Source organism: Kogia breviceps, chromosome 2 (assembly GCF_026419965.1).
Source record: "Kogia breviceps isolate mKogBre1 chromosome 2, mKogBre1 haplotype 1, whole genome shotgun sequence".
Classification (NCBI taxonomy): Eukaryota; Metazoa; Chordata; class Mammalia; order Artiodactyla; family Physeteridae; genus Kogia; species Kogia breviceps.
In genome coordinates, this window is record NC_081311.1 from 83,601,489 (window position 1) to 83,622,002 (window position 20,514).

The 20,514-nt window shown below is 53.4% G+C and overlaps 1 protein-coding gene across 4 annotated transcripts in view; it reads left to right on the forward strand.

Moving 5' to 3' along the window:
* The window catches only part of C2H1orf198 (chromosome 2 C1orf198 homolog), a 33,546-nt gene that overhangs the window by 453 nt on the left and 12,579 nt on the right, over positions 1-20,514 (forward strand). For 3 of the 4 annotated variants that reach the window (XM_067025740.1, XM_067025737.1, XM_067025739.1), the window contains exon 2: positions 11,997-12,047. The exons of the other annotated variant lie outside the window; for it this stretch is intronic. In XM_067025740.1, coding sequence (XP_066881841.1) covers positions 11,997-12,047 — 51 coding nt within the window. The remainder of the gene's footprint in view (positions 1-11,996; positions 12,048-20,514) is intronic. 4 annotated transcript variants of the gene reach the window in all.

Here is a 20,514-nt window from a genome sequence, read left to right on the forward strand (position 1 = left end):
GGGGCTGGAGAGGAGAAGGCGCAGTTACCGGGGTGGGTGGGACGGGCGGCCCGGAGCCGGAGGTCTGGGGCTGGGGGGCTCCCCGGGGGAGTTCGTGGAGGACCGCCGAGAGAAGGAAGGAGGTCATTCCAGACCCTCCATCTGGAGCTGCCCCGCCGGGCCGCAGGGGACCCGAGACTTGTCAGACCAAAGTGCCAACAGCAACGGATTGTAAGCCAGCCAGGCCTGGGTTCTGATCCATTCTGCCATTTAGCTCTCTGGCCGTGGGTGACCTAACCTTTTAGAGCCTCAGTTCCCTCCGGGAATAATAATACCCACCCCAGGCCTGCTGTCGCAAGCCTTTGGTACATATAAGGGCATGCCTGGGCCTCTGACCTAGACACTCTGCTGGGACTTCCAGAGGGCCGGACATTGTGGAGGAAGAAACACTGAAACTAGAAAAAACTCAGGGGTGACCCATACTAAGTCTCAAAGGCCTGAGTGTTCTGTGCTTCTCCAAAAGTATGCCTTTTCCTGGAAATGTGTTTAACTAAAACCTGTTTGGTGCCAAATCTGCGGCTCTTTGGCCTTTCAGACTCAACTTTTGTGGTGAGGGTCAAAGTCCAAAGGAGCCAGCAGTATACAGGGAAATCCGCAGCCCTGAGAGCTCTGAGGCTGCAGGCAGGAGGGGCTGGGCTTGGAGAGGTTTTCCAAGGAAGTCGTAGACTGTGGAAGGAATTCTAGTTGAGGATGAGGTTTTAATCTGATTTTCAGGCGTGGGTGTGCTGAGACATTTATTAATACAAAATGTTTGTGGTCATAAACCCGCTTTCACGTGGGGGAAGTGTGAGAGAGCAGAGCTATGCTTCCAACATTGCCTTATACTGACAGAATTAAAAGAAGAGTCTTCCATGGATTTTAAACTCTGAAGGCTTCGCCAGGAAAAAACGAGGGTGTGGTAACGGAAGAGATGAGAATATAGGTTTAAAATGTAAGCCCAGAACTGAAGCATTTTTAGTGTGAAAATATGCATCTCTCTAAAGACATTCGCAGGGTTGGGGCTCAGATTTGGGTGATGGAAAAGCAGGCAGCCCCTCTTTGGAAAAGTCACGAATAAATAAACTGTGAGAAGAAATAAACCTGCAGGTACTTACAGATGTTGCAGGGTCCCTGTCATTTTCCCTTAGCTTGCTGTCTGGCTAAGAATATCCACATGCCCGTTCACCATCCAAAAGGCTGTGCCATATAAGGGTCCGGTGTGGCTGATAAGGAAAGATGAGGCCAAGTGAATTTTGTGCTCCGATTCCTTAACTGGGTGCTGGACTGAGCTGTTGCGAATTTGTAAACGCAAAGCCGTTTAACGGCCAACAGAACTTTTCTCTGTGGGACCTGCTCGTCCTTCCAGGAGCACGGGAGCCCTGGTTTTCAGAATTGAACTCAGCTTTGCAAAACGGGGTGCGAGTGTGTCCTGCAATGCCTCCGACCAACCTCTCAGCACGGATGGCGGAGAGACAGTGAGTTCGAGGACAGCTACAGAGGTGCCTTGCTTGCCCAGAGCTTTTGTTGTTGTTGTCTCCCCCTGCCTTCCTGCAGCGGCTGTGTGATTTCATCCCACTAGGGAGTTTAAAATGTGTTACCTGGACTTGGCAAGAGGTTGGCACCAAAGTGGAGTTGGTGGTCTCGTGCCCAAGAGGAGGGCTGTACTTGGAGGAGGGTTGGCTCCTGTGCACAAGGGGCTATGATAAGGACAGGGTGGCGGGTGACCCCTCGGTAGGCTGCTGGACAGAGTGGCCTGAACAGGTGGCCCCAGGTTTGTCCAGAAGGGCCCTGAACCAGACTGAGTCAGGCACTCTGTCCCTTCCTGTTTGATCTGTCCTCAGATGCAGTCCCTGGGGCCTCCACGGCCAATCTGGCAACAGAGAATGCCTCTCTCAGCTCTGCCCCTGCCAGCATCCACCGTGGGCCCACTGAAGGACGGGTGCTCAGGTGCACCCCAGCTCTTGCTTTAGCCAGCATCTGACCTTGGATGATAAGCAGGGTGGGCCCCGTAGATACTTGGGAAAGACCACCTGGGATACTGGCTTCTGAGGGCCTTTCCTAAGGCTGTAATAGAAAGTGCCTGGGCTTGGTTGTGAGTCTTGGGTTTGTTTTGGCTTCCATCTACTAACGTTTGGACTGTGGGGAACCCCTAACCTCTCTGAGCTCCTACAACGGGAAGAACGTTAACAGGATGATAGTAGAGACAGTGTCTAGGAAAGGCCTGTGGGATTAAAACATGGTTGCTGCTGGTGAGACTATGAAGGTTGTTAGCTGTTGTCTCTCCATGTCCACTTTTGAAAATCACTGTCGTGAAATCAGTAAATTCCTCCTGTAGCTCAGCCTGGAGCTGGCCACATAGAGTCCCCCGTGAGAAGGAGCTCTGCCCTGCTGAGCTCTAGGGATGGGCCTCGGGGCACATACTGAAAGCTGGGCTTGCTCTGCCCACAGTGTGGCCATGATGTGCCCTGTTTCCTGATCAGCAGCCACACCCGCCTCAGCTTGGGCCCCCCTTTCGGCTACCCCGAAGGACCGGGACGTCGCCTGTTGCTTTGAGTACTCTCCCTCATTGCCAGTAACATTTCTGTGTCCCACTCAGCAGCATTTGACGTCAGATCAGGCCCATATGGCCTTCAAATGGGCCTGCCATCCAGTCATCGTTACGCGTTGAGGGAACAAACAAGTGGAAGCTTGCTTGGGCTCAGGGCTCAGCTCGCACGTCCAAGTTGCCCAGCTGGGGCCGCTCTGTGTAGGACAGGTGTGCCATCCGCGTTTTTGTTTTTACCTTCGCTCTCTGTAAAGTGAGGAGACCAGCGTCCAGGCCCAGATCCACCCTTGCTTGGAGGACGCGCCTGCCGTTGAAGCCGTGAAGGGTCCTGTCAGTTTCTTGGTTCTTACCACCTTGGCAGTCACTTGAGTGCCTATTTCCCAAAGCACAGTGTGTTAGACACTAGAGCCACTCATGCTTGAGGGACGCTTAGTCTTCCCCTGATCTTCACCAGCTTTTTTAGAAATCCCTCCACGTGAACATATGATCTCAGTACAGCTTCAGTGCAAGGCTGCCAGCCCCTCCTGCCCGCTGGTCGTGTCCCCAGGCCCCTCCTGTGCAGAGAATCTAGAGCTGCTGCTGGTGGGACAGTTACCTCTCAGCAACAGGAGAGCAGCCCCTGGCGTCCCCATACCTCGTTCTGGTCCTGCCGTAGCCTGGCTGCCCTCTTAGGGCGGGGTTCTCCCTCCACCAGGGAGCAGCTCCCTGGACTTCTCTCGGGTTCATAGGCCTTGCCTGGAACAGACATGGACGTTGAGGCTTGCCCTTTGGCTCAAGTACTTGGTCTGAACATTGAAGCCTGTTTGCGAATGGATGCTCTTAGCAGTCAGACTCTCCCCATGCTTCTCAATTGCTGCGTTCTTCCAGCAGCAGAAGTTTTGGGAATGGTTTGCTTTGGGAGATGAAGGGTTTTCATTTTAGAGGGATTTAGCCATCACCCCAGTCTGCTTCCGCCTCTTCCTGTCATCAAATAGCAAAAAAAAAAAAAAAAAAAAAAACCCAAAACAAAGAAACCAAAAAACCCAAAAAAACGAAAACCCTGACTTCGCAGGCATGCGTCGCTCTCTGCCCCTTGCCCCTGCTCCCAGCCTCTTCCACTGATCTGAGCACGTCAGTGAGAGTCACAGGGTTCCGAGCTCTAGGCCACATTCTTGGCTCCCAACAGGCCATGAGCAAGTGAACTCAGAAGTTTGGGCAGCCGGAGTATTGGCTTCTCAGGGCCCTGCTTGCCTGTTTCACTTCTCTGTAAAGTAGGTGGGGCTGGGCAGGAAGGGTGTTTCCGTATGCTAGCCCCGGGGACGCTGATCTGGATTTCGCGTGCTGTAGAGCACAGGTTTCAAGCCCCGGAGCGAGGCAGTTCTGTGCCCTGTTCAGCAGCTTAGCGTGACCCGCTGCTCTCAGAGGAGGTGTTCTCTAGCACCTGCATCCCTCCCTGTCCTGCAGGAACCCGGAGGCTTGCTGGCTGCCCTCTTACTCCACCGGGCCTTCACCTCCTTTTCTGGGGCTGAGTCTTGGCCTCCCTGGCCCCTGGATACCTTCTGCAGGCCTCTGAGGGCCCCGCGGCTTTTCGCATGTCCACTGTCCATATCCAGCTTCTGCTTCCAGTGGGCTGGCGGAGCACCTCTCCCTGAAGTGCTCAGGAGGCTGGGGGTCAGTATGGAAGCCCCCAGTGCAGCAGACCTCGCTGAGCCACTGTCATCCAGTCCGTGCCCTTGGGGCTGCCTGCCAAGGGCTACCTTGCCCTTGCTCCTTCGGGTCCAGGCTGGCCAGCTGTTTGTGTTTAAAAATGAACTAATTAAATGGGCATACAATTTCTAAAGTAACGACCCTGTACGTTACTGTTAAAAGTTTCAAGCAATGCAGAAAGAAGCAGCATTAACGAAGCAGAAATTGGTAGTGTCCTTCCAGAACTTCCCTCACTTATCCAGTCTTCGTTAGATTTGAGTTTGGTTGGATATATGTCTTCCTGATGCAGGACCTGTGACATGTGAGGTCACCTCTTCCCCGTTCACTTCAGCAGCTTGGCTTCTATTTTTCAGCCTTTGCCACAAACAATGAGAAATTGGAGAGTATCTTTCTCAGCGTTTGGACTTGTTTTTTAAGGAAGGCGGAATGTGTAATTATGATTCCCACCTTCTGTCTGGCAGATGCATGCATTTTTTAGAAAAGGTGACAGGGTGGACCTGGCTTTTCGTGTCCCTGCGCCTGGCGTCTGTGCCTGGGCTCCAGGTAGGAGTTGAGAACACGGCCATCCTCAGCCATCCAGTTGAGATGGTCAGATGGCCCTTGGCCCAGAGTAGCACCTGGCCTGGGCCTCTGCATAGCTGGGGCTCCTCGGGTGGGGGAGGTGTATTGAACAGGTGGCCTTGGGAGCTGAGGCAGCAACACAGGCTCCCCCTGGCCCCTGTGGGTGTGTGGCCCAGTGGCTACCAGGGACCCGGTTTTGCAAAGAAATGACTCGCTCCTTGTCTTGCAGGGAGGGAGGGGGCAGACCTGGGAAGCCTGTTGGCAGGCTTCCTGGTGTCATCTTATAATTGACGGGAGTTACTTTTACACTCTAAAATGAGAGATTTCCTTAGTACCAGAGAAAGTACCCATTTCTCAGAAAAAGAAATCAAGGCCAGACCTGTCTGTTAAACTTCTGGCTCGTTCTCCTCTTCATTTCCTTAGACCTGTCCCCCACCCATCCTCCCATCACTACCTTGGCATGTTTCTGCTGAGGTCTGAGGAGGCCTGAGTTTCTGTATTTGTATTCATGGTGGAACCTGCCCAGGAGTTAAATCATAACTGCTTTTCTGTTGTTGGAACTGCCCTTTTGTACTTCCGGTGATGGCAACCCTCTGATCTCAGCAGAATTAAATATAGTACCAGTCAAAGGGGAAAACATCGATTCCATAAACATATAAACAATAGTCCCTAAGAATAACCAGTTAGTTAAAAAAAAAAAAAGAAGAGCATATTTATTCTTCTTCCACACTTCTCCCTTTTTTTCAGTAGGCTTTATTTTTTAGAGCAGCTTTAGGTTCCCCAGAATTGAGCAGGAAGTACAGAGAGTTCCCATCTACCCCTGCGCCCCGTGCACAGACTCCCCCAGGATCAACACCCGTACCAGAGCCGTGCATCCGTGAACCGCCAGTGCACCGACACTGATACATCACGGTCACCCAGAGCCCGGAGTTTCCACTTCATTCTTGATGTTGGACTTTCAGTGGTTTGGGCAAATGTATGAGGACACAATTCCGTCGTCACAGTACCGTACAGAGTATCTTCACTGCCCCCAAAATCCTCTGCGCGCCTCCCGTTCACCCCTCCCTCCCCTCCAGCCCCAGCAACGACTTATCTTTTTACTGTCTCCACAGTTTTGCCTTTTCCATATGTCGGAGTATAGTTGAATCACGGAGCCTCTTCAGACTGGCTTCTGTCACTTAGTAGTGCACATTGAAGGTTCCTCGGTGTCTTTTCGTGGCTTGACAGCTCATTCTTCCCGGTGCTGAAGAGTGCGCCACTGCCTGCACGGACCACCGTTTATACTTAGCCATTCACAGCCGTTCACCTACCGAAGGACGTCTTGGTTGCTTCTCAGTTTTGGCATTTATGACTGAAGCTGCTGTGAGCATCCATGTGTGGGTTTTTGTGTGGACCTAAGTTTTCAACTCGTTTGGCAAAATACCAAGGAGCGTGATTGCCCCCCTTCTGTTTTTAATATGCTCCTGTGAACTTGAGGTACAGACCGACACTAACCAGATCACCCGGAAGAAGGTGCTCCATGCAGGATGTGCGGGGGGCCCCGGGCAGCCGGCTTCACCGGAGGGGTGAGACGGTCAGCCACACAGGGTGGCGTCTGTCCTGCTCCCGCGCGCCCTGCCGTCTCCGTCTCAGCTTCATTTCTCTAGCCTAGACTATTTCAGAGTTTACGTTTCTTACTTTTCTTTTTTGAATTTTGTTTTACTTTTTACACAGCAGGTTCTTATTAGTTATCTGTTTTATACAAATTAGTGTACACAGGTCAATCCCGATCTCCCAGTTTATCCTCCCCCTACCTGCCCTGCCCCCCTCCTTTTCCTGCTTCGTGTCCATACGTTTTTCCTCTACATCTGTGTCTCTATTTGTGCCTTGCAAACCGGTTCATCTGTACCATTTTTCTAGATTCCACATATATGCGTTAATATACGATATTTGTTTTTCTCTTTCTGATTTACTTCACTCTGTATGACAGTCTCTAGGTCCATCCGTGTCCCTACAAATGACCCAATTTCGTTCCTTTTTATGGCTGAGTAATATTCCATTGTATATATTTGCCACATCTTCTTTATCCATTCATCTGTCGATGGACACTTAGGTTGCTTCCATGACCTGACTATTGTAAATAGTGCTGCAACGAACATTGGGGTACATGTGTCTTTTGAATTATGGCTTTCTCTGGGTATAGGCCCAGTACATTTCTTACTTTTAAGCCAAGATGCCACAGTCTATCAACCAGAAACTCCCCTCATTTATGGACTTCAGGAGGACAGTGACAATATATGGTTCCAGTGAGCACTGTTTCTGAATCACTCAAGAAAAATCAGATATATTTCTGGGGTGCTTAATGGTTGGGATTCTAACTTTTAGAGACTCAGCCCTCTAGGTTTCAGGAGAAATTTAACAAACAGTGCACCATATTCTGACTACCGCCTAAGAGTGTTTATTGTTTATGGTTACATACTAAGGGCATGATTAGAAATGCTGTTGTAGTAGTTTTATGTAATCTTTGAACCCTGGGAAGAATGAGATGAAAGCGGCCTTTAAACGTGATTTGCTGGGCCCTCGCTGTGTATTAGGAGACCGTTTGTGTGCCTTGGCTGATGATACTGACGCGTAGAACGTGATTCTTCCTGCTCCAAAGTTGGGTGGGTGAGAGCCAGCCCAGAAAACCTTGGGCTCCTCGTGAGAGCAGCCTGAACCCAGGTTGGTTTAGTAGGAGTCCTTATTTGGGGATGATGAGAGTCACCTAGCAGTATTCATTGAGGCCACCTTGGCAGGTGGGGTGGCCTGGGAAGACAGAGGTGGGTCCCTGAGCCTGGGAGGTCAGCAAGTGCAGCCTGTGTGGCCAAGTGTCCCCAGTGTGAAGAGGCAGTCAGGTGTCCTGTGGAGGACTGAAGTAGGTAAGCTGTCTAAGGGGAACGGCTGCATTAGAATTACCTAGGGAGTTGTTGGTTTTCTAGAACTAAGTCAGGTGGGACCCACAGATTCTGCCTATTAAACAGCACACTAGATGATTTTTTTTTTTTTAACGTGGGAGTTCTTGTCCTTCTAAATGAACTTGTTAATTCATTTGGTGGAATCTTTTTTAAAAAATTAATTTATTTATTTTTGGCTACGTTGGGTCTTCGTTGCTGTGCACGGGCTTTGTCTGGCTGCAGCGAGCGGGGGCTGCTCTTCGTTGTGGTGCACGGGCTTCTCCCCGTGGTGGCTTCTCTTCTTGCGGAACACGGGCTCTAGGCATGCGGACTCAGTAGTTGTGGCACACGGACTCAGTAGTTGTGGCTCGCGGGCTCTAGAGCACAGGCTCAGTAGTTGTGGTGCACAGGCTTAGCTGCTCCTCGGCATGTGGGATCTTCCCGGACCAGGGCTCGAATCCGTGTCCCCTGCATTGGCAGGAGGCTTCTTAACCACTGCGCCACCCGGGAAGTCCCTAGGCGATTCTGATTTACAGCCAGACCTACAACCTCTAGGCTAGGGGTGCTCTTCAGAGAGTCTTGAGTCTGGTGCCTGTGAATGGCGCCAGCGTGGACCCAAGACCAGTAAGGACTCAGGAGGTGGTCATCCCCTCTGGCTACCTGGGACAGGTATGCCAGAGAGAGGGCATCTGCAGGAAGGTGCAGTTTGTTCAGGTTGCAGAATGGTCCCCAGCCCGTCCCTCAGAGAGGCCCAGAGTGGAAGCGAGACTTTCAGAGTGCTGCAGGGGTCTCAGAAGCAGTTCTTTTGACTGTTGCAGGAAAGGTGCCGCTCCCCGTCTATGGGCTGCTAGTGGCCTGGCTTTGTGCAGGGGGAGCTCAGAGCTGCTCTGTAATGCCCGTGCTCCTTGCCCCGCTTGCTCAGGCTGACCTATGGCCTCACTAAGGGACACCCGCTGTGGACAGTGCCACTTACAGGTGCTGTCCACCTCACACGCTTGAGACACGATGAAATTCACCGGCCCCAAAATTGGAAAGAAAGTTATAAAAGAATAAATGGCCCATTAGTCTCCAACTTCATGAAGAGGAAAGGCTAATATTTATAACATTTCACGTTTGAAATGAATTCTAAGTCCAGAATTTTTCGTTTTAGAATAATTTTGGAACAGTCCTGACTTTTACAGAGGAATCAACCAATTATAGATGAGTTACTTGTCACCAAATAATTTCCAAAGCAAATTACCAAAATCCTTAAACAATTTAAGAGTAGCAGTTACATTTAGTGTAGAATGTAGTGAATTTCGGTGTGTTTGATATTGGTTGCAGCTTGTGGTGTGTTCGGAAATGTTTAACATCTGGCTCCAGGGCGTGAGGGGAGCAGCCCTGGTGTGGAACACCTGCTGGTTGCCATGGAGATGCTCCCCCAGGGGCTGTCCAAGCCCCCAGGTAGCTCACTGCATCAGAGCCGGCCAGGGAGGTGCAGTGACCCTGTTGTGTGTTGTTATAGATGCACTTTCCGTCTTGCAGGGGCAACAGATGGAAGTAACCTCAAGAGCACAGCTAATAGCAAGAGGGCCTAAAGTAATTAGGAGATGATGTTTTTAGCGTTTGTTACCTTTGTCAGGTTTTTTTGGGAGGGGGAGGGGACACTTTTTTGAAGAATAGATTTTAATTTTTGGAGCAGTCTTAGGTTCCCAGCAAAAGTGAGTAGAAAGTACAGATTTCTGACCTACCGCCTACCGTCACACGTGTGCACCCTCTGCTACTACCAACACGCCCACCAGAGAGGAAGATTTGTTACAATGGATGAACCTACACAGCATTGTTGCCCAACATCCAGTTTCCACTGGGGTTTAGTCTTGCTGTGCTACATTCTATGGGTTTTGAGAAAAGTATCCATCATTACAGTATGGTGCAGAGTATTTTACTGTCCTGAAAATCCTCTGTGCTGTGCCTAGTCAGCCCTTCTTCTGTTGAAGCCTGGTGACCACTGATCTTTTTATTGTCTCCATAGTTTTACCTTTTCCAGAATGTCATATAGTTGGAATCATATAATATATATAGCCTTTTCAGATTTTCTTATTGTGGTACAACATTCATAACATAAAATTGACCATGCTAACCATTTTTAGGTGTACAGTTAGTACATTGACAGTTTTGTACAGCCATCACCACTATCCATTTCTAGAACTGTGCAGTCCTGATGCCGTTTGGCATCCAGCTGCCTGGAAAGCCTGTGCTTGCCCCCAACGTTCTCTTTGTGGCTGGAGTGTGCAGCCAGTGGCTGACATCAGAGCTTCAATCACATTTTTGTTTGGCATGTTTATTTTTGTTAAGTGCTTTATTATTTTTTTTTTTTATGAGCTCAGAATTGCAGAAATCTAAGGAATTTGCCCCTTGACTCATTTCTTGCTGGAGCACACAAAAGATTATTGACTTGACACCAGGTTGGGGAGAAATCACAGTGCACCCCTCTGTCTGCAGCCCCCTTGGAATTTCAGCCTATCTGGGCTGCAGCCACTGGAGCCTGCTGGCTCACCGAGCTCATCTTCGTTCCACAGTCTAGCACTCATTCATCTTCCAAAGCCAAAAACCTTCTTCCTGTGTTCTTTGCAGATTTCAAAGGGACTCAAGCTGCATGATTAATATTCAGAGGAGCAATCATATCACATGAGAAGGGGTGTCCAGCTCCGGTGCGCCCTGCTTTTGGCCAGTGGCCTCTATCTGCCCACTGAATCTCCACACGCCTCCTCTGTCCCCTGAGGTGACCACTGGGCTTGTTCCCCACCCCCCCAGCTCCCCATAGAGGGAGCACATTTACCAGTTGGTTTCCCTTTGCCCTTTTCCACAGGTCCAAATCTAGAACAAAGGGAACATGCATTCCATCAGCCTCCTTTATTTTTCCCATGTGAACACAAAGTCCTTCTTGTTTTATTGCTTCTAAGAGGAGCGTAGAGGGTCCTGAGATCACAGAATTTTAAGGACTTTCAGGTCATTGAGCTCAACTGCGCTCTTCTCCCACGCCCTGACCATACACACAGAGACCTGGATGCAGGAGCCCCCTCAGCCGAGACTTGTTAACTCACATTTCTACTTTTGGAGGGACACAGTCTGTAAGTTGAGGAGTACGCTTGGACTTAACTGAGATTCCCAACGGGAGCGTAGCGGCCCGCGTTCCCTCACATTTTTAAAGTTTTGCCCGACAGCCAGCAGTGATAGGAGACAAGGCTTAGAGGCCAAGGCTGGGGAAGGAGTCCGTACTGCAGGAAGTGGACCCTCTGCAGAACTGGTCCCCCTCCTGGAGGAGGGCGAGGGGAGCCAGGTAACCTAGCTCTGGGGCTAGGGAGTGCCTCTGGGGGCGAAGACATCATGTACCTGGGGTGCTTTATGCAAGGACAGTCTCAATTCAAAATATTTTATCCCATTTTCAGTCTGTATCGCCCAGGATGTCCCAGTTTTTGGTTCAGAAAATATGATTCCCCAGCAGAAGCTGGGCACTCATGAGGCATTTGCTAGTATAGGAATACAGCTGGAGGGTTGGAGAGGTGGCCTAGGAAAGGTGATGTTACAAACCTTTGTTCAGGTCAGTGGATCCAAGGTCAGGTTCTCAGTGACTGTTTTGAAGGGCTCCTCTGCTGTTCCGCTGTGAGGCTCAGGAGGATTTCAGAGTTTTCACGGTAATTAGGCAGTTGCATTCAGTTGGCATTTTCTTCATCGCGAGGCTGATCACTGCCTTTCAGATCTCTGGCAGGCACTTAGGGGGCGGGGGGAGGATGCTAGATGGTACAGGTGTTGACTGGCAGATCATCACCCGACCTCCTCTTCCTCGGTTCCCTCATTTTATCCTCACGAGAACCCCGCAGGCAAAGCGCAGGTCTCCTTTTACAGATGAGGAAACTGAGGCTCAAAAGGCTAAGTCATCTTCCCCTGGCCGTGTGGCTAGTCGCTGGCAGGGCCGAGACCTGAGCCCGGAAGCCCTGTTTCTTTTCTCCTCGGCCTCCCCGTCATCGAGTCCATGCTGGCGCTCCCAGGCGTTCATCGAATGTCCGTTTGGCAGGGGACGGGCGTGCCTGGCGGCCACGGCCACCAAGCTGAAGAGGGAGCCAGACCCAGAAGGTCAGCGCATTCTTTGCAGAGCGCCACGACTTCAGGCGTGTTCTGAGCCAGGACTTGGGACTCTTCTTGCTGAAGTCTGGTTCCCCCGCGGCCTCGGGCGGTCGTCTGCGCGCGGTCCCTTTGGGTTTGGATTTCAGATTTATTCTGCATTTTTATTTCAGGACATAACTTGGCACGATGAGCACTCTGCCCCTTTCTCCTGGGAAACGAGGGTAAGTTGGGTTAAATTTAGATTTGTTTGCCTTCTTAAAAAGCGTGGCGTCCTTAGGTATTTTCCGTTCTGCCCTTGTTGGGCTCAGAAGGGGGGGGGGGGTGTGTGCTGTGGGTGACGCGCCCCCGCCGGTGGGAGGGGAGGGGCGGAGGGGCGGGGCCTGCGCTGCGCTGGGCGTGGTGGGGGATGGAAACCTGGCGGTGGGCGCGCCGGGCATGCTCGTCGCCCCTGTCCTGGGAAAGCAGGGCAGCCCCTCGGGGGCCTTTCTCGGCTCACACTTCTGCTCACCAGCACTCAGTGCCTTGTTGGGGGCTCCATAAGGCAAAGCTTTGAGGGAAGCTTTTCTTGACCGGGGGGGCGGGGGGGGGCGGGGGTGGTGGTGGTTAAGAGCTGCTTTTATTAAAGTGAAATCCGAAGGGCAGCCGAGACAGGAGGGTGGGTGGATGTGGAGACACAAGGCTGCAGATGCATCAGAACTGCCTGCAAGAGTCACCTCAAAGGCAGAGTCCTGAGGGAGGAAGGGAGGAGGGGAAGAGTGCCCTTTGTACTCTTTGAAGCTGGAATAGCCAGTTGATACAGATGTGCAACCCAGCCTGGATCCCTGATGCTGGTCCCCAGTCATTCATTTGCTGCTGTTAGTGTTATTGTTGCCAAAGTTGCTTAAGAGTATCAAGCTTAATGGGGTTTATCCATTTCCCCCTTCTCCCTAGTTGTCCCAGTACAAGTGCATTAACAAGCAGCGCAAAATGACCAAAAGGCAGGTGTCTCAAACCCAAGGAAAAGAAGAAAAAAGACCAGGATTCTCTGAATTCTAGAACATTCTCTGCTGTGTGTTAGAGGGTCCTTTCCCTAATGGGGGTGACCAGGACGGCTGTGTACCTGCAGTAGGGCGTAGGCTTGAGGTTGGATCAGGGCTTTCAAGCCCTGACACTTGAAGGGGCTTGTTTCTTGGTTTTTCACTTGTCCCCACAGTTGCTCATCCTGGTAGAAACGGCGTCCAGGGGGCTGTAGGGAGGGTGGGTCAGAGCGGGGTGCGGCAGTGGGGGGGCCTGCAAGCCACCTGAGAGGCCCTCGGGTGGGGGTCTGTGTCTTAAAATGAAGGACTTGACGGGGGCTCAGATGGATCGCGACAGCCGGTGGTGTTGCCCACAGGCTGCTCGCGCGGTTGGTTAGCTGATTGACTGACCGCCCCAAGTGACGCGAGCTGCCCTAGGATGAGGAGGCCTGTGAAAGCTGAGGGGACCCTTACGTGAGAGTTGAGAGGTGGCTTTTGTGAATAGGTGGCGTTGGTGCAGATGACCATGCCCATCGCGCGAGCACAGCCTCCTGCCTTCGGGGACCCAGAGCGTCAGGTCCTAAACATCCTAAAAATAAAGAGGCAAATACCTGCATCCTGCGTGCGTGATTTTTTAAAATTTCCGTGGCAGATTAATAACCTAGGTCTGCGCGGAGGGCAGGGTGAGCAAGGACGTTGTGCCTGGAATTGGAGTCTCCTTCAGGATCCGGACACTGGTTAAGGGGTGGCTGAACCAGCGAGGGCGTCTGGGAGGCAGCCAGGTAGGGTGAGGAGCTGCCTGGGATTGCAGCTTCTGAGCTCTGAGGCCCCCCCGTAAATCCCTGTCCAGTGACACGGGGCCAAGGGAGGCGGAGGTGGGTAGGAAGGACCTCGCCGCACTGACGTTCAGCCAGGGCCATCAGTATTCCTTCTATATGGGTTTCCCAGATGGGTAACTGAGAAACACGACATACGAACCTTCAAGTTGCAAACTTTCAAAGACGGGAACGTGTGTTCCATCAACGTCAGGCGTGAGGGAAACTGCAGCTGGCCCTCTGTCTCCTGCTGCTGATGATCCTTCAGCTCTACCATCTCCCACCTCCTCCCCCCAGCTTCAGTCAGTACCTCTTCTTGCCTGTTCACTCGATGCTCGCCCCAGTGCGCCAGCTGTTGGACTGGACTGCTGTCCTTTTCCAGGGACTGCACTGTAAGATTAAACATGTTTTATTTTTTGTTTGTTTTTTACGTGTCATTTGTGCGAAAAGGTATTTTAAACCTGTGATAGTACAGTCCTAGATAGCCGATTGTGTTAGTTGGGTACCTACATACAACCCGTTCGTATGTAGGGGCCTTACTGTAACCCTAGGCAGGTGGGTGGTCTGCGGTGGGGAGCGGACAGCCTCGGGGACAGCGGCCCAGAAGGCAGCACAGATGTTACTGGCCTGGGCCCTGTGTTTGATGATGTCTCGGTGATGAAGACAGAGAAGTCGAATTAGTTAAAATGCCCCAAGCCCTAAGTCCATCGTGCCCCCCACGAGGATATCCACTCTGGTGAGGATTTACCTTGTTGAATGTTCCTGAGTCAGCCGTTTGTGGGATGGGATGTTTCACCTGTTATTACCTCAATGCAGAGGACATTCTGGGGCAAGGATGGGGCAGCAGCTGGGGTGGCTGCTGAGAATGAGGCTCAGTGTGGGAACAGGTGTCGGGCAAAGGTCTCTAGAACAAGGTGTGCTGACACAGTCCAGCATGGGCCATGCTCGTGCTGGTGTTCATTGTCCACAGATACCATCCAGGTCCCTTAGGAACCTGCATAAATTGAGAAGGCTTGATAAAGTTAAGTCAGTATGTGTTGCTCATTTTAATTAACTTGGTTTTTTTTTCTTTTTTTTTTTTTTAGCAAAAGGTTGTGGCTCAGGGTCCTCAGCTTCATTTTTTCTTCCGTCGGAGTATAGTTACTTCACAGTGTTGTGTTAGTTTCTGCTGGGCAGTGAAGTGAACCAGCTCTCTGTATGCCTGTATCCCCTCCCTCTTGGACCTCCCTCCCACCGCGCCCCTCCCCCCACCGCGCCCCTCCCACCGCGCCCCTTCCTAGGTCATCACAGAGCACCGAGCTGAGCTTCCCGTGCTATGCAGCAGGTTCCCACTAGCTAGCTATTTGACACATGGTGGTGTATTTATGTCAAACCTAATCTCCCAATTCATTTCACGTTCCCTTTCAACGAGAGAACCAGCTTCTTTCATGAACAGATGGGCTGTGTCCTCACCTTTTGAGTTGAGTTCTCAAAATCACACTTAACGTGATTTAAAGTCAGAACTCTGTAGAGGCAGAATAGAGAGCGTTCCAGAGAGCAAAGGGCCTAACCCCTGCTCTGTCATCAAGAGCCGGAGTTCCACCACTCGCCTCTCCCCAGCTGAAGCGTGAGTGCCTGCCTCTCGGCACTGTCACGCTCTTCCTTAGGACTGAAGGACGGATGAGAACTTCTTTGGGGAGCCGCATGCGCAGGAGGTGGGTTAGCCAGGGCAGGGTGGCCCTGACCTCCAACTGCAAGGCTGGAGACTCTTTGTCATTTGACGTCTCGGACGCATGGCAGGCACCTCACTCCCTCGCGGCTTGAAGCAGCCTTTTCTTTGCTCCTGATTCTGGGGGCCGGTGGTCTGGGCAGGGCTCAGCCGGGCTGTTCTTCTGTGGGCCTCGCCGGGGACCTCTCACGTGCCATGTGACGGCCTATGGGGGCTGGTTGCTCTAGGGTACCCTCTCTTCCATGTCCAGTTGGGGCCGCATGTGTCCGGCGAGCTACGTGTTGGTGGAAGAGTTCCCTCGGGTGAGGGTGGAAGCTGACAGGGTCTTCCGAGGCTGAGGCTTGGGACCCAAAGTATCCCCTCTGCTTTGTTCTGCTGGTCAAATCGAGGCACAGTCCAGCCCGGATTTGGGGTGTGAGGACATGGATCGCAGCTCCCGATGGACAGTTGCAGAGAATTTGTGCCATTTTGAATCAAAGACTCCACGCTCTGACAGCCCCGACAGCGGGTCGTTTCATTTGATTGTCTGTCATCCACTGGTGTTTTTTTTTGAATTTTAAATTGTGGTAAAATGCACATCCCATAAAACGTACCCTCTTAGCCATTTGTAAGTGTGCAGTTCGGTGGCCTTAAGTGCATTCACACTGTTGTGCAGCTGTCGCCACCATCCATCTCCAGAACTTTATCATCTTCCCAAACTGCAACTCTGTTCCTTTTAAGCCGAAACCCCCCTTTCCCCCTCCCCCAGCCCCTGGCAACCACCCTTCTACTTCCTGTCTCTATGACATCATTCACTGATTTTTTTCAAAAATCCGGCAGACATTGATTATCCTTCCACTCTGGGTCAGACATTATACTTAAGGCTCAGAGGTGAGTAAACGCCTGCTCTGGGCAAAGAGCCCAGCATGGGGATGGCCGCGCCTGGGGCAGAGCTCACACAGGAGGACCGCTTTAGCCACGCGATCAGTCCTCCGGTCATTTTCCTTCATTCACATAACACATATTTACATACACGTTGGTGGATACGGTCTCATGGCTTCTGCGGCTGTTCACTCCAGCAGACCTTTTTTTTCCCTTTTTTTCTGGCCGTGCTGCACGGCATGTGGGATCTTAGTTCCCTGACCAGGGATCGAACCTGCACCCCCTGCACTGGAAGAGCAGAGTCTTAACCACTGGACCGCCAGGGAGGTCCCCGCTTCTGCAGACATTTAATGATAGCCAACTAAGTGCCTAGCTCTTTCTCAGCTCTGACTTCTCAGCCACCAGTCGGTCAGCCTGACCCAAGGTGATGCTTGTCGGGCGCAGAGCCGAGAATCTCAGGGATTTGGGATTTCTTCCCAATTTTTGCACCTCTGTCTGGGCTCCTTCCTTCGGGCCAGCCCGTGGCCGAGGACCCCCGCAGAGACCTGCAGAGCGTGGGCGAGCGGGTGCCGTCCGTGCCTGAAAGGCAGCTCTGACCAGGAGAGGCCTCGATGCCGGGCAAGCACTGCCCGTTTCCTCGGGTCCTGCTGGGCCTTCCGGCCTGCCCTCCCCTCCCGGGTTGCCTCCTGCCAAGGCGGCGCCAGGCCTGACGCCTCTGTCGCTCTGACCTCTTGCCCGCGGAAGGGAGGCTTCGAGGCAGAAGCGCCCGCCCCAGCTGGGGACGAGGTGCCCTCGCCGTCTTGCCCCCCATCCGTCAGCTTGGCAGGTGTGCTGGGGGCCAGGGCGCCTGCAGGGCCCCGCGGCGGATTCCTCTCTCCTGCTGCTGAGGTTCCACGAGGAAAGCTCCAGAGAGGGGAGTCGGCAGGGGAGGATTCTTCCTCTGGGCTGGGGGTTTGCAGGAGACTCCTGCAGAGGCAGGTCAGGCCCGAGCGACGGGCGGCTGGACTTTGGGGACGCCGCGCCCACCGTGCTTGCCTCCCCCCAGGCTGTCTGCATTTTCCCTTTCTGTCTACCCGAGTCCTTCACCCGAGGTTCGGCTGCCTATTTGGGGATCGTGAGTAAGCTGGGTGGGGGTCAGCTCCTTGATCTTCGAGGGTCGGTGCAGACCACTCCTGGAGTAGGGGGGCCTCTCAGCCCCTCCTCAGGAGGAGAAGTAAGCACCTGGGAGCAAGAGCATCTGCACGGGCTGAGGTCCACACCAGGGCTCTGCAGGCACGCCGCATTCTTTCACCCAGAAGCTCAGTGTCGCTGCCCCCGCTGGGGGCCGGGGGGCCGGGGCTCAGGGGCAGCGGTAACGCGCAGGCGGGTTGAATCGATGAAGAGAGATTGGACCTTGGGTCTGTCTGCGGCTAACAGGCGTCTCTTGCCCACGCAGGACACACGGGTGTTCCATCAGGAAGTCCGTACATGGAGCGTTCCCTGGGTTCCCAGTTATGGCCCTGCCTGGCTGTCCCTCCTCACCGCCAGCCAAAAGTTTCTGAGAAACGCAGGGCCGTGGAGCCACACCATGCCCCCATCACAGCATCACTCCTGCTTCGGGGCCCTCACAGAGACCCCCGTCTTTGCCCAGCAGTGAAGTCCCCCTCCCCCTCCCCCTCCCTGTGCTATCTCTAGCTCACCTTCCTGAGATCCAGAGCAGGCCTGTGGCCCCCTGCTCTGGACCTTTCCCGGCTTTTGTAGGTGCAGTGACCTGCCAGCTCCTCAGCCCAGGGCCCAGCCTGCTGCTCTGGCCCCAAGGGTCCTTCCCGCCGGTCTCTTCTCCAGCCCCGCAGCCCTGCCCCGTGGCACCCATCTAGCCTGCCTCGGTGCCTTGCCCAGCGCCCTGGCCCCCAGCCACCCGTGCAGGTCCCACCTGCCCCCAGACCCGGGGCAGATTCCGTTCCTGTGGTTCTCCCAGTTACTGTGACAGCCGGGCAGCTCCCACAGGCCCCTGATCTGTGCTGAGCGCCTTGGGGGCATTTCCTCGGCTAATCCCCCCGATGCGCGCTTTGACAGATGAGGAAACAGAGGCCCAGAGTGAGGGGTGTGAGCTAGATGTCCCAGCCCAGGGCCGTGTGCTTCACCCCTTGCCGCAGTGTCTGCAACTGTCCCCCTTCTGTGTCCCCTCTGAGAAGCTCTGCGCTACACGGACACACGTTAATGTCACCGGTGGTGTTCTTTGTGGGTGCGTCTTGTCCCTGTGAGACGACAGGCACCTGGAGGGCAGAGGCTCCTGCCCACTGTCTGTTGGGTTTTCCCCCGGCTCGGTGCCATGGGGCCCAGCAGCTGGGCACTGTCTGCCCGGCTCCCTGGTGAAAATACAGGAGTGTTCTCTAGCCCCTGGGGCCTCTGAGTTAGGGGCGGGTGGTCCCCAGACCCTGTCCCGCGTGCCCCGCTGGCCTGGAGGGTCTGACACCCCCAGTCTCAGTGGCTAGGCCATGCTGTCTCTTCCCCACCAGATTGTCCTACTAATTTTGAGATTCTAAAAACTTTTTGTATCTTCCCCTCTTCTTCTTCCTTTTCCTCCTTTGGCGGGGGAGGTGGAGGAGGATAAATGTTAAATGGTTTGTGAATTTATTAGGATTTACGCCAGTAAGCTGTTATATTTTCTGACAATGTTTCTGCAGCCTTCATCTCAACAATTTAGATCTGCCAGAGGCCGCCAAGCCAAACAGTTAGTTTTGGCCGCCTGCACCCTCCTTTACTGAAATATTACACATTCCTCTCCAGTGAGTGGGACGTAAAAATAGACACTGGGCTCAGTTGTGGGCTTTCTGTTTTTAGAACGGACGTGGCCAGCTAAGACCCAGTTCCCCACATGGGGTGGCTGACACCCAAGCCCGGCTCAGCGCGTAGCCCAGGGGCTCTAACCAGGGCGCCAGGGACATCGAGGGAAGCGCCGTCGGCATCTCTGTGAGGACAGGCGAGGGCTTGCTGAGTGCCCCTCACTCTTTGGTCTCAGCCGTCTCGTGTAAGACCACGGGCTTGAATGCCTCTCCGACCTGCTGTCCGAGCTGGGGGCTGCTCTTCACGTGGACTAGCGCCCCGTTGCCGGGCCCAGCTCGGTGCAGGGGGCCGGGTTCCCTTTGCCCACGCCTGGAAAAACTGACTTTTTCCAGAAATCAGAAGGCTGCATGGGAACTCCCTGACTTTCTAGCGTTCATCACAGGCTCCAGACACAGTCCCCCTCTGGCCTGACAGGCCGCGAGGCAGGGCTGTCCCCTCCTGCTCACTGATCTGCTCCAGTGTCAGAGGGCTCCCTTGCATAGCCTCAGGGCCACAGGGGAAGGTGAGGTCAGAGACCCCGGTCGGAAGCACAGGCTCTGGGGGGGTCCAGGGAGAGCATGGTGGCTGCACTCCATCCCTGTGGGGAGTGTCTCAGCTCAGATTCCACGCCAAACACTGGGCCGGGATGGGGCTTCAGAGTCGCGCTTACTTCTGGAGGCAGACACGGCCCGCGTGTCCCAGCCACTGGTACCATGCCCCTGGTGACCAGAGGAAGGCGGGGAGGGGCCAGTGCCTCGAGGGGATCCAGTGGGATCCAGTGGGAATACTCCCCGGGGAGCTTAGATGCCTCTAACCAAGCAGAACAGGAGCAGAGCCCAGTAGCCTGTGTTTACTGAGCACTTACTATGTGCCGGGCCTGGTTCTAAAACAACAGCCCAGGGAGTAAGAATACTCCTTTTTTACTAGAGAAGAAAAGAGTACAGATTCAGGTTGGGTCATTGGTGGGTTTGCCCTTTACTGAGAGGAGCTGGTTCAGGGAAGAAGGTAGCGGTGGCTTCGGGCCGGTGAGCAGGAGGCGCCTCTAAAGGGGACCTGGGGCTTAGGGGACCTCCCGGGAGAAAGCACTGGTCTGGGAGGGGAGGGGGCGGCCCAGGGCGGGTGGAGTCACCGAGCAAAAAGCAATGAAACCTCTCCTAAAGCACAGAGGGAGCTGCAGTGCAGGTGCCACTTCTGTGTGACCTGGACCACAGCAATGACCAGGAGCCCCTCTCACCATGTCCTGGTCCAGTTTTGCTAGCGTTCTGGGGTCTTGGAGCCAAGTAAGATGAACTCTGGTCAGGAAAAAGGACCCTTTGCCCCTCTTCTTCTTTCTTGGCCCGGCCCTTCCCAACAGGCATGTGTTTTAAACACAAACCACAAACCTTTGCCCTTAGGGGCGAGGAGTGGGAAGGAAAGAGACCCTCACCAGTGCAGCTGATCAAGGAGGACCGTTTCTTAAAAGGGGGTTGTAGTCATATTTTATCTGCAGAATGGAAAACAACAA